The sequence below is a fragment of the Electrophorus electricus genome, chromosome 22, assembly GCF_041902795.1.
Source record: "Electrophorus electricus isolate QZ-2024a chromosome 22, ASM4190279v1, whole genome shotgun sequence".
NCBI lineage: Eukaryota > Metazoa > Chordata > Actinopteri > Gymnotiformes > Gymnotidae > Electrophorus > Electrophorus electricus.
The window spans coordinates 845,001-857,500 of NC_137518.1; the positions used below are offsets into that span (position 1 = coordinate 845,001).

At 50.8% G+C, this 12,500-nt stretch overlaps 1 protein-coding gene across 9 annotated transcripts in view; it reads right to left on the reverse strand.

Moving 5' to 3' along the window:
- Window positions 1-12,500, reverse strand: part of camta1b (calmodulin binding transcription activator 1b) — a 228,868-nt gene that overhangs the window by 116,660 nt on the left and 99,708 nt on the right. For all 9 annotated transcript variants that reach the window (XM_081705222.1, XM_081705223.1, XM_081705228.1 and 6 more), the window contains one exon: window positions 2,830-2,897. In XM_081705222.1, the coding sequence (XP_081561348.1) occupies window positions 2,830-2,897 (68 nt within the window). The remainder of the gene's footprint in view (window positions 1-2,829; window positions 2,898-12,500) is intronic.

Genomic DNA, 12,500 nt, shown 5'->3' on the forward strand with positions numbered 1-12,500 from the left:
CACACACAGACACGTAGAGTGAAGAGCATGCCAGCACAGATGCTGGGATGGAGATGTGCGTGTAAATATAAAACATGTACGTGCGTGTAAATATAACTCATGTATGTGTGTGTGCGTGTAAATATAAAACATGTATGTGCATGTAAATATAAATCATGTATGTGCGTGTAAATATAACTCATGTATGTGTGTGTGCGTGTAAATATAAAATATGTTTGTGCAGGTAAATATAAATCATGTATGTGCATGTAAATATAAATCATATATGTGTGTGTGCATGTAAATATAAATCATGCATGTACATGTGCATATAAATATAAATCATGTATGTATGTATAAATATAAAACATGTATGTACATGTAAATGTAAAACGTATATGTGTATGTGCATGTAAATGTGTATCTGTGTAATCTGTATATTCTGGGATTAGTGGCCAAGCTTTTGAAATGAATGTCAGTATTACACACACCGACTTGTTAGACCCTAAAACAATGTACTGAATAATAACCTAGAGATGACATTCAGAACGTAGCCAGAGACAAGACAGCATGTGGGAATGAGACAATACATGTGGAACACAAATGCTGGGGCAGGTGTGTAAAAACACCCTCCACCCACATCACACACGTGAAACATGAGTTCTGGGGCAGGTGTGCCTTACCATAACCCTAACCCTCTAACCCTTAACCCTCACCCTAACCCTAACCCTCACCCTCTAACCCTTAACCCTCACCCTAACCATAACCCTCTAACCCTAACCCTCTAACCCTTAACCCTCACCCTAACCCTAACCCTCACCCTCTAACCCTTAACCCTCACCCTAACCATAACCCTCTAACCCTTAACCCTCACCCTAACCCTCACCCTCACCCTCATCCTAACCATAACCCTCTAACCCTCACCCTCTAACCCTTAACCCTCACCCTAACCATAACCCTCTAACCCTTAACCCTCACCCTAACCATAACCCTCTAACCCTCTAACCCTTAACCCTCACCCTAACCCTAACCCTCTAACTCTTAACCCTCACCCTCTAACCCTGACCCTAACCCTTAACCCTCACCCTAACCATAACCCTCTAACTCTTAACCCTCACCCTCTAACCCTGACCCTAACCCTTAACCCTCACCCTAACCCTCACCCTAACCCTCACCCTCTAACCCTCACCCTAACCCTCACCCTCTAACCCTCACCCTAACCCTCACTCTCTAACCCTCACCCTAACCCTCACCCTAACCCTCACCCTAACCCTCACCCTCTAACCCTCACCCTAACCCTCACTCTCTAACCCTGACCCTAACCCTTAACCCTCACCCTAACCCTCACCCTAACCCTCACCCTCTAACCCTAACCCTCTAACCCTTAACCCTCACCCTAACCATAACCCTCTAACCCTAACCCTCTAACCATAACCCTCACCCTAACCCTTAACCCTCACCCTAACCCTCACCCTCTAACCCTAACCCTCTAACCCTTAACCCTCACCCTAACCATAACCCTCTAACCCTAACCCTCTAACCATAACCCTCACCCTAACCCTTAACCCTCACCCTAACCCTCACCCTCTAACCCTCACCCTACCCCTCACCCTCTAACCCTCACCCTAACCCTCTAACCCTTAACCCTGACTCTAACCCTCACCCTAACCCTGAGCCTAACCCCTAACCCTCACCCTCTAACCCTGACCCTAACCCTCACCCTAACCCTGACCCTGACCCTAACCCTCTAACCCTGACCCTAACCCTCACCCTCTAACCCTGACCCTAACCCTCACCCTAACCCTGACCCTCACCCTCTAAGTCTCACTCTAACCCTCTAACCCTTAATGCCTAACCCTCACCCTAACCCTCACCCTCTAACCCTGACCCTAACCCTTAACCCTCACCCTAACCCTCACCCTCTAACCCTCACCCTACCCCTCACCCTCTAACCCTGACCCTAACCCTTGACCCTCACCCTCTAACCCTAACCCTAACCCTTAACTCTCACCCTAACCCTAACCCTCTAACCCCTAACCCTGACCCTAACCTCTAACCCTGACCCTAACCCTCTAACCCTAACCCTGACCCTCACCCTCTAACCCTGACCCTAACCCTAACCCTCTAACCCTAACCCTGACCCTCACCCTCTAACCCTGACCCTAACCCTGACCCTAACCCAGGTCCAGCTATAGCTCAGAGCCTCTAAATCTCAGCACAGTTGGAGGGAGGGCCTGTGTGTGTCTGGTGGAGTACGAGTGTGAACCATCAGCATCTGATCGTCACGGTGAGCGCACTTGTCCTCTTCTCTCCGCCAGACAGCAGACAACTGACCCCCCCACAGACACGCGTCCCCTCTGCCATGCTGCTGTTTGTCCTTCTCAGTTAACAGCCGAACTTCTTCACTGCTAATTCTTAATACAGTTTCCAGACATACACAAACTCTGCCAGTGTCTGATTCTACATTGTCTGATTCTCTACAGCTCTAGGGCTTTTTGGACATATTTAAATCTCCATTATTGGATGATAACCTTTCAGTTTTAAACATTCCAACGTTATATTTTAATTTTAATGGACCTCATTTCATTCCAAAGGACTGCGAAAGGCTCCAACGTCTCAAACAGAATCTCCCAGCATCTCTCAGCATCTCACTACAGTCGTGCCATGCTCATTATCGCCACGGCAACACACATTCTTGAGTGAAGGGAAGACACAACAGGCAGTGCAGAAATGGTCAGCTGATCAAAGAAGATCTGTTTCACTACTCAGTATGGCACTAACAGGGTATGTTCCTGTAACGGTCCACGCACGTGCACACACACACGCACTGGAAGGAGGCGACGGTCTTACCGGGTTTTGGGTGCGGTCGTGAGCCACTCCTCATGCTTCTCGAATGATATCAAGTAGGCAGCGATCTCCTGCAGACACACAGAAAACAAGCGTGTTTGAGCTTGTGGGTCTACGGCGTCCACACCTGCACTTCTCTGGGCCTGCTGATCACATGAAGAGCCCGCCACGCTCAGAGGAGCCCTTCAGACGGCAGAATCGCAGGGAGGGTGTGTTTAGGGCTGCCACAGGTCTCACGTTTAGCACACTAGCAAGGTGTAAGATCACAGACAGAACATGAGCGTGGACAGAAGCACGGACCAGAGTACAGACGTGCCAGCCCCATGGGGAGGGTTCATCTTGTTAGGTAGAGGGAGAACGAGAGAGAGGGAGAGAGAGAGAGAGAGAGAGAGAGACCTTTCAATTTGCTATTTTTGGTGCCAAAGTCTTACTGATATCTCTCTTGACGTGTTTTACGGTGCTGTAGGTTGTTCTGTACATCACCCTGTTTACCTCCCTTCACTCTGCAGTCTTTGTACAAACTGTTCTGGGCAAAACTTCCTGAAATGATACTGGTAAAAAAACAACGCAGTTTCTGCACAGCGCCACATATGAGGATGAGGAAGGGTGAGGAAGAGTGAAGTAGGGTGAGGAAGAGTGTGTGTCCAGGCTGGGCCTCGGTGCTGGCAGAGAGCTGTAGGTTTCACATGACCTGGTACCAACTGCTTGCTCAAGCAGAGCACACGCCTCTGCTGGAGGACACACCCCTGCTGGAGGACACACCCCTGCTGGAGGACATGCCCCTACTGGAGGACACTCCCCTACTGGAGGACTCGTCCCCCACTGGAGGACACACCCCTGCTGGAGGACACTCCCCTACTGGAGGACTCGTCCCCCACTAGAGGACACACCCCTGCTGGAGGACACTCCCCTACTGGAGGACACTCCCCTACTAGAGGACTCGTCCCCCGAGGGAGGACACGGCCCTGCTGGAGGCCACACCCTCTGCTCCCCCTGCTGGAAGGTGTTGCATCAGCAAGTAACTGAGGGATGAGAGAAGCACTTTAAAAATGCATGTCTGAATAGAAAAGGGTAGGAGTGAGAGAGAAAGAGTGAAAGAAATACAGAAAGAGAGAGAGAGAGAGAGAGAGAGAAAGAGAGAGAGGGAGAGAGAGAGAGAGAGAGAGAGAGAGAGAGAGAGGGAGATCTGTGTTGGACTATTCTGGTATGCTGGAGGTATTTTATCTAGTGGAGGTTTTAGGGATTGAGTTCATTGATCTAAAGATCAGTGGAGCTCTCAAAGACACACACACACTCACACTCACACACACACACACACACACAGCACTGAAAAAACGCAACATTTGAATTACAGAAGCACACGAGTCAGAAGAGAAAAACTCAACGGTCTCACGCTGAAGCTCACCGCTGTTCCCACTACCACAAAGTCGTCTGTAATTTGACAACATAAGACAATAACTTTAAAGAGACAGACAATGAAGAGACAATAAAGCAAACGTTGAATACCATGTACTGGGGGCTTTGGGGGCTGTGTGTTTGGGGTGTATGGGGAGCTGCGTGTTTGGGGTGTTTGAGGTGTTTGGGGACTGTGTGTTTGGGGTGTTTGGGAGCTGTGTGTTTGAGGTGTATGGGGAGCTGCATGTTTGGGGTGTTTGGGGGCTGTGTGTTTGGGGTGTTTGGGGGCTGTGTGTTTGGCGTGTTTGGGGGGCTGTGTGTTTGGCAGGTTTGGGGGCTGTGTGTTTAGGGTGTTTGGGGGCTGTGTGTTTGGGGTGTTTGGGGGCTGTGTGTTTGAGGTGTATGGGGAGCTGCGTGTTTGGGGTGTTTGGGGGCTGTGTGTTTGGCAGGTTTGGGGGCTGTGTGTTTTGTGGGGGGGGGTCTGGTGAGGGGCTTTGTGTATGGGGATGGGGCTGTATGTTGGCAGGGGGGGGGGGTTTGATTGGAATTGGAATTGGCCTCTGCTGAAGTTGGAGGTGGAGCTCTTGGGGTCTCCACACCCCCCTCCAACACCACCCTCAAGCGACAGTGAGCACATGCTCCTCCTCGCTCCTCCTCTCCGTGTTCGGAGCTCTGAGCTGTAGTCGCTGCACAGATCACTTGACAAAGTAGTTTTGCATTGCAATGAAGATGAAGGCCTGCAAACTTCAGCTCTCTGTCAGAGGCCACGCCCCCCCGCCCCCGGGGGCCAGGCAGTGATCCTACCTCAGGCAAGCACGTCTCTCACCTGCAGTTAACCCGACAGGGTGGCTCCATCACCGCTCTGACTGCAGAAGAGACACTCACCCTGTGCTCTCGCCCTCTGCTGGAGTGCCTGAAGTGCAAAAACTCCTCAAAGTGTTCTTTAAACTACAGTGTGTGGGGGGGAGCGGAGCAGGCACCTGGGAGAGAGGTTTAGGGTTATGCCTCCAGAAGGCGTCTGTCTCCTTCTCTCGCACCTTTAATGCCAGTTGCTCGACTTCATGAAATGTAAATTGACCTGGTGAGGTGAGCAGCTCTTAGAGAACCCGTCTCGCCCAGGAAGGAGACGTCAGCACCTCAGCGGCAGGTGCCTTCTAAAGGCCGGCGCTGTTCCCGAGAGCACATGCGGGAGAAGGCACGGCCCTCCGCCATGCTGCCACATTCCGCCGGCTGAGTTCCTGGTCTGGAGCGCCGGCAGCTCTTTGAGGAACATCTCCGCTGATGTGATGAAGGGCATGTGGAAGCAGAGGTGAGCACAGCTTTGTATCCTTCATGTGAGTTAGCCTTGAGCTAAGAAATCGTCAGGGCAACAGAAAAGTGAGCTGCATATGCTGAATCCTGAGTCGGAGAATTTTCCTGAACGCGGTGAGAGCATCAACAACGCCGAGCGCTCCGAACACAGACGCCATGGTCCCTGCTGCCGTTTACTGGATAAGTGGCTTCTGCATTGCGTTTTGGGTTTCAAACACAAGCAGAAGTCTCTGTGCTGATCCGTTCCCTCAGGCAACACCGGAGGGAAAGCCGAACCCTAACCCTAACCTCCTCACTCTGCCGGAGGGTCAGGTGTGGCTGGAATGTGGCTGCGTTTCTTCCGATCGCTCCCGTTCCTGAAAATCTCCATTAGGCCTCTGACTCCTGCTGCATTTCAAAACGAGCACCAATTGTCCAAACCGCCAGGCCTGGTGACCCCTCAGATCCCAGTCATCTCCCGATTACACATCCCCACCCCGAGGAGAGGGCCCAGGGCCCGGGGTCTAAGGGAGGCCCTGACCCTTCTATAAACACCACATGACCAACATGACCACTCGAAGAAAGATTTCTAACCCCTCTCAGCCCCTGTTTCATCTGCGCTCACATCAAGGATACTGAGTGGCTGGGTTTCAAATATTTCCCAGTGTCCTCGAGTATGAGTGGTTGTGACGGTCAGTCTGATTAAAATGGAGGGTTGATCTTCACTCTCCACATTTACCAGGAAGGAGACGTAGTGGAGGGCGGAGGAGTCCCACCTCAATAATCAGAAACCAATTCACCATCTCATTCTTTTACATTTTCTCCGCCCACTCAGTCAAGGACAAATCACAGAATTACAGGAAGTAAATTGACACTTCACTTTAAAAAGAAGAAGAGGAAATTGGGTCATTAATCATATGTCTCACAGTCCCCACCCAGTACCAAACCTGTCCATGGATACACACACACACACACACACACACACACACACAAACACACACATACACACACACACACACACAGATACACACAGACACCTACATACACACACACACACAAACACACACACACATACAGACACCTACACACACAAAAACACACACACACACACAGACACCTACACACACACACACACAAACACACACACACACACGTTTGTGTGCCCACTCTAACCTGTCTGTGTGCTCACTCTAACGTGTCTGTGTGCCCAGTCTATCCTGTCTGTGGGTGGGGATCGGGGGTTAAAAGGTCGAGTGTGGTGACCCTTTGGTCATCAAGACCCCTCCAGGCTGACCTTAGCTGACCTGAGAAGTGAATCATATGGAGTCTCTGTTTTAAACACAAACAGCGTGAACTAAAGGTTCCGTATGTGGGCGGTGTGAGGTCTCAGAGTTAGTATTTGTAAAGTGGACAACACCCCTCAAGCACCTCGAACACCTCGAACACCTCAAACAATTTGAACACCTCAAACATCTCTAAACACCTCGAACACATTCAAACAGCTCAAACACTTCAAACACCTCGAACACCTCAAACACACCAAACACCCAAAGCACTCCGAAAACGCTGAATACCTCAAACACTTTCAAACACATCAAACACCTCAAACACTGTAAACACCTCAAACACCTCGAACACATTCAAACACTTAAAACACCTTGAAAATGTCGAACACCTTGAACACATTCAAACACCCGCAGAGCTTCAACCAGCTGTGAACCTTGTCGACCTGCTCACGGGAAACGACCCTCGTCCTACGGCGCTCGAAAATGTCAAACGTGCATGTTTGGTGCACAGGCAACACAGGGCTGCATGTGCCTGGCGTGTCCTTGGCGTGTCCTTGGCGTGTGCTTGGCGTGTGCTTGGGGTGCGGCGGCTTCAGACTAGCAATGTCCAATTGGGCTTATTAATATTAATGAGGCGATGGGCTCCGGGTCGATCAGGAGGCGGAGTTGCAGCTCGGGTGGAGCAGGAGGCGGAGCTCAGCTTGGATGCTAGGCAGGCTTGTTCAAAGCTCTGCCCCTGTTCTCTTCATCTGGCTCCGCCCACCACCCCTCCGACACCAGGGCAGTAGCTCACATTCTCAGGGCTAAAGCCGTCGTCTGCAACCTGGGCGATACATCACGCAGGGCATGATTGGCGATCGATAGAGCATCCTAGAGGAGATACTGGACTCCTGTCTCCACGGCGACCCTGCGGGCCTGGAGCAGGCCCGTCCGGAGGAAAAGGCTGCTGTCATGGCACTTCCTCACAGTGCTTTGTTCTTTGTTGGTTCTTGACTGCTTTTGTTTCATTCTAATCATTTCTGTGACTTTTCTCTCTCTCTCTCTCTCTCTCTCTCTCTCTCTCTCTCTCTCTCTCTCTCTCTCATCCCTTTCACTACTCTGTCCGTGTGTTTTATGGGCTGTGTGCACTCCCAGTACTTATAAGGAAAATTTGTGATTGGTGAGGAGTGGAAGGGGAACACAGGGGAAGGTGTCGTAGGGGGAGGTGCCCTGGGGGGAGGTGTCGTAGGGGGAGGTGCCCTGGGGGGAGGTGTCGTAGGGGGAGGTGCCTGAGGGGAGGTGCCTAGGGGGAGGTGTCGTAGGGGGAGGTGCTTGGGGGGAGGTGTCGTAGGGGGAGGTGCCCTGGGGGGAGGTGCCGCTTACAAAGGTTGTTTGTCTCATGTCAAAGTGTCAAGGCTGCTGCCTTTCTCTGATAAAAATGGATCCTTTGATAGTGAGACAGACAGAGAGGGACAGACACAGACACAGAGACACAGAGGCTGGGAGAAACTGAGCCGAGGAGGACCAGGTATTAGTAAAAATATCCCCGTGATTGAGGATAATGGTCTTCTGTGTGTGTGACTGTGGTGGCTACAGTTTTCCATATGAGGTGAGATCAGGTGCTACCTGTCAGGTCTCCCATATTCGTGGGACGTAATGAAACGCTCCCTGTAGCAGAAATGTTCACACTGACTGCGTGTTTGATGACGGCCTGCTACATACTGTCTCCACTTTCATTCTCTTCTTTACATTTCTGTCACACTTGCTGATCAAAACTTTTACCACATCTAGTGAATCATGTTAAGAGGTAATTTGACAAATTAGTCAGAAGCTCTGGTTAAAAATCAAACCCCACAGACACAGACGTTGGATTCCCTCAAACCGCCTCGCTGTCTCTGCAATTTTGCCCTAATCGCACAGACCCTAAAAGTTTTTTTTAAATTTGTTTTGAACTTTTCCACTTGTTAAACCATCCCCCCACTGCGTGCCCCCCCGTGCACACTCATGCAGTAAATAGCTCCCACACCTCCCAGCGCGTGAGCGAGACTGATAGCGACTGCAGTTAATAGCTGCCTCGACGGATTAATTAAAAACACAAAAGCAAAACAGGAAGTGCACGGCGTTGGATAAAGGGGGTGTGAAGACCGCCAGGCTAAAGCGTGTGGGGCGGCAGTTATGGAGCTGAGCTCTCCAAAGTCAGCTCCATCACAGTGGTGCCTGAAACACTGCCCGACAGAACAAAGGAGAAGAGTGTGGTGATGTGGTGAGACACTGGACAGGGGCCGTGCAGGGGCCGCATCCCCGCAGGTGCATCTAGGAGCTCGGCCCTGGAGGAGGAACGGTGATGGAGCGCTCCGGAATCCAGAATGACGCATCCTCCATTCCCAACTCACCCGGGATCTGCTCCAGGAGCAGGGAGGACAGCTCGGCTGTGCCAGCAATGGCGGATTGACAGCACAATGGGATGTGAAGCTTCCGCACAGTGTCATGGCAAGGCTCGGAACTCCAGATCAGGGTGGCTTCTCAGGGCTTTTGTACTGGTGTGACACACACCCACACACTGTAAGTGAGCGTATATCTGCACCTGTGTGTGTGTGTGCGTGCGTTGTGGATAGGCTCATCCTCGGATACCCTCATCGTTGCAACCCCTGCCACGTTTCAGAGATCACACGGTAAGCGTTTGACTGTAAGATGCATCCAGCTCCCCATCGAGGCAGCCAGCCGCCCCCCAGCGGCTATATGGATCCGGCAAGGCTGAGTGTGTCATAGCCTCTCGAAATGCCCAACCGTCACACTTGACGCTTGCTGGGAGGGACGAGAGAGGGGTGAGGAGAGTGAGGAGTGAGGAGAGTGAGAGGTGTGAGGAAAAAAGATCAGAGTCTCCTGAAAGCAGTGGAGCATTCTAATGTCAGCTGACCCCAGGGAGCTCCATCCAGACACTGCAGACACAGGAGAGGGAGGTCAAATGCTGATCTGGATGACAGGGGGGACTACCACAGTGAGGAGCAGAGATAGGCCCTGCGACCCACTCACCAGTAGAACTCACGCACCAGACTGGGCTCCACTCCACCCTGCACGTCCTAATCCTCCAAACAGAACCTCCCTACCAGGTTACTACACATCTCTGGGTTATTTACGCTTTGCTTCTCGGGGAAGGAGGCTTTCAGTGAACACAAGACAACACAGTCCTGGTGAACATGACATATCACAGCCCTTGTGAACATGACACAACACAGTCCTGGTGAACATGACATATCACAGCCCTCGTGAACATGACACAACACAGTCCTGGTGAACATGACATATCACAGCCCTCGTGAACATGACACAACACAGTCCTGGTGAACATGACATATCACAGCCCTCGTGAACATGACACAACACAGTCCTGGTGAACATGACAGATCACAGCCCTCGTGAACATGACACAACACGGCCCTTGTCGGACACCCTCGGTGCACTCAGGATACCCTGAAACAAAGCCTGACCTCATCAACTTTATCTGCACTCTGGCTGCACACACAGAACAGTGCAGACATGCTTTCCAAGCCAGCCCACAGAGAATGACATACACACAGACTCCTGGACTACGCTGGTTAGACAGCAGCATACTGTGCTAAGCCATGTAGCAATATTAGCATTAGTTAGTTTTAGGAGCAGTATTGTTTATAATCTGGGACGTGCAGTAAGTCCAAGCAGAAGACAGAGTCACGTTTCCGCTGTGTCTCGGTAACGAGGCTGGCAAACACACACTTGAACTGCAGGTGTTAAGGTTGTAAACAAACCCTTTTGTCTGGAATTTGAAGAGCAGAAGAGTTTGGAGTGAGACGTGCGGAACGATGCGCTTCCATGTCCAGGGACACAGCGCCACACCAAACACGCTGCTGTGATATTATTAATACATCACGCAACTTCAGACACGCAGCCAAACTGGAAACAGGCCTTGAGCTCAGGTTACCTCCGCCATTTAGCAAAAGATCTGGAGAAATGCTTGTAAGAAAATCTGCAAATAAATAAATAAATAAATAAATAAGGTTTTGAGAGAAATTATGAATTTTGAAGTGAGCAGCAGTGAGTGTGCAAAGAGAGAGAGAGAGAGAGAGAGAGAGAGAGAGAGAGAGAGAGAGAGAGAGAGAGAGAGGGGCCTTGTATCACAGCTCAGCTGTGATCACACACACACACACACACACACACACACACACACACACACAGCTCACACCGTATTAGCAACATACACACAGACAACATTCAGTCAACACCACACACACACACATACACACTCACAGCTCACACCGTATTAACAACATACACACAGACAACATTCAGTCAACACACACACACACACACACACACACACTCACACACTCACAGCTCACACCTATTAACAACATACACACAGACAACATTCATTCAACACTATAACACCACACACACACACATACATAAACACACCCACAGCTCACACCGTATTAACAACATACACACAGACAACATTCAGTCAACACACACACACACACACACACACACACACACACTCACACTCACATTCACTCCCACACACACACACACACACACACACACACACACACACACATACACACACAGCACCATAAATGTTTGAAGATCATATTGTACTGGACATGAATAAGTGATGTGTAGATAAATGCAGGTGTCATGTCCACATGACCCCAGTCATTAAACAGACGCCAGAGCGCGTGGTAATCCAGAGTCTCCTTCCAGTGGAGACAAAAGATGAAAAACGCTCTTTATCGCGTCCTCGCTCTGTGATTCCCCCGTCAGGGTAAAGTGTTTGCCGCGCTTGGAGACATCTCTCTCCTCAACAACATAGTCCCTCGCGCGCCCTTTCAGCAATTCTGACGCTTTTGCCGGTGGCGAATATTCAGCTTGTGTTTGGCAGTGACTTATTTAACAGATAACACTTCCCCACTGTCAGCAGAAAGGAGCCCCTCTGAGGGAACATAGACAGGGCCGAGCCAGCGTGGTGTGAAATCAGAGGTCATCCGCAGACAAATAACGCCACAGATCAAGAGGACAGGAGACGCGGACAGAGCTGCGCAGCGACTGGTCATTAATCAACAATGACGGACCTTCTACGCGGCCCTGCCGGACCCCGTCACGCAGACCCCGTTGGACGCCCGTCAAGCCGGCACGAACATCGATTGCAAGCGCTCGGGTGTCCTGCCAGACGTCTCAGCAGGAAGTGCTGGGGACGTTCATCCAACCCGTCTCGTTGGATGACTGTCAACCTGGAAACCCCCAGACGAACTCACTGCTCACACGTAACCGCTACAAAAGAGAAACGCAAGCACATAACTGACAAATGAACCAACGGGGGCAAATCAAATTACAAGCTACAATTACGAAGCGTAAGCCTTGTGAAATCGTTTCAGTAAATAACATGTCAGCAAGGTCACTGGTGTTCGAAGCTCAATGTTAATATAACTCACAGACTCCAAACCCCATTTAAATCTCAGCCTGATAGCACACACAGTGCAGCCATCTTAGCGGTACTGGCAGGCCGATTTGTGGGCCAACCGCCGGGCTTGGGGATCTGAGAGGCTCTGTACAGTTATGTGAAGGGCAAGCAGACTTCGGTCTTCTTCTTCCTGCGGACATTGCCTGAGGCCACCAGGGTCCAGTCGCCTCTGCTTGCCCAGTTTCAATGCGGACAGACAGCCATTCACTGCTCAATAACTCTCCCGC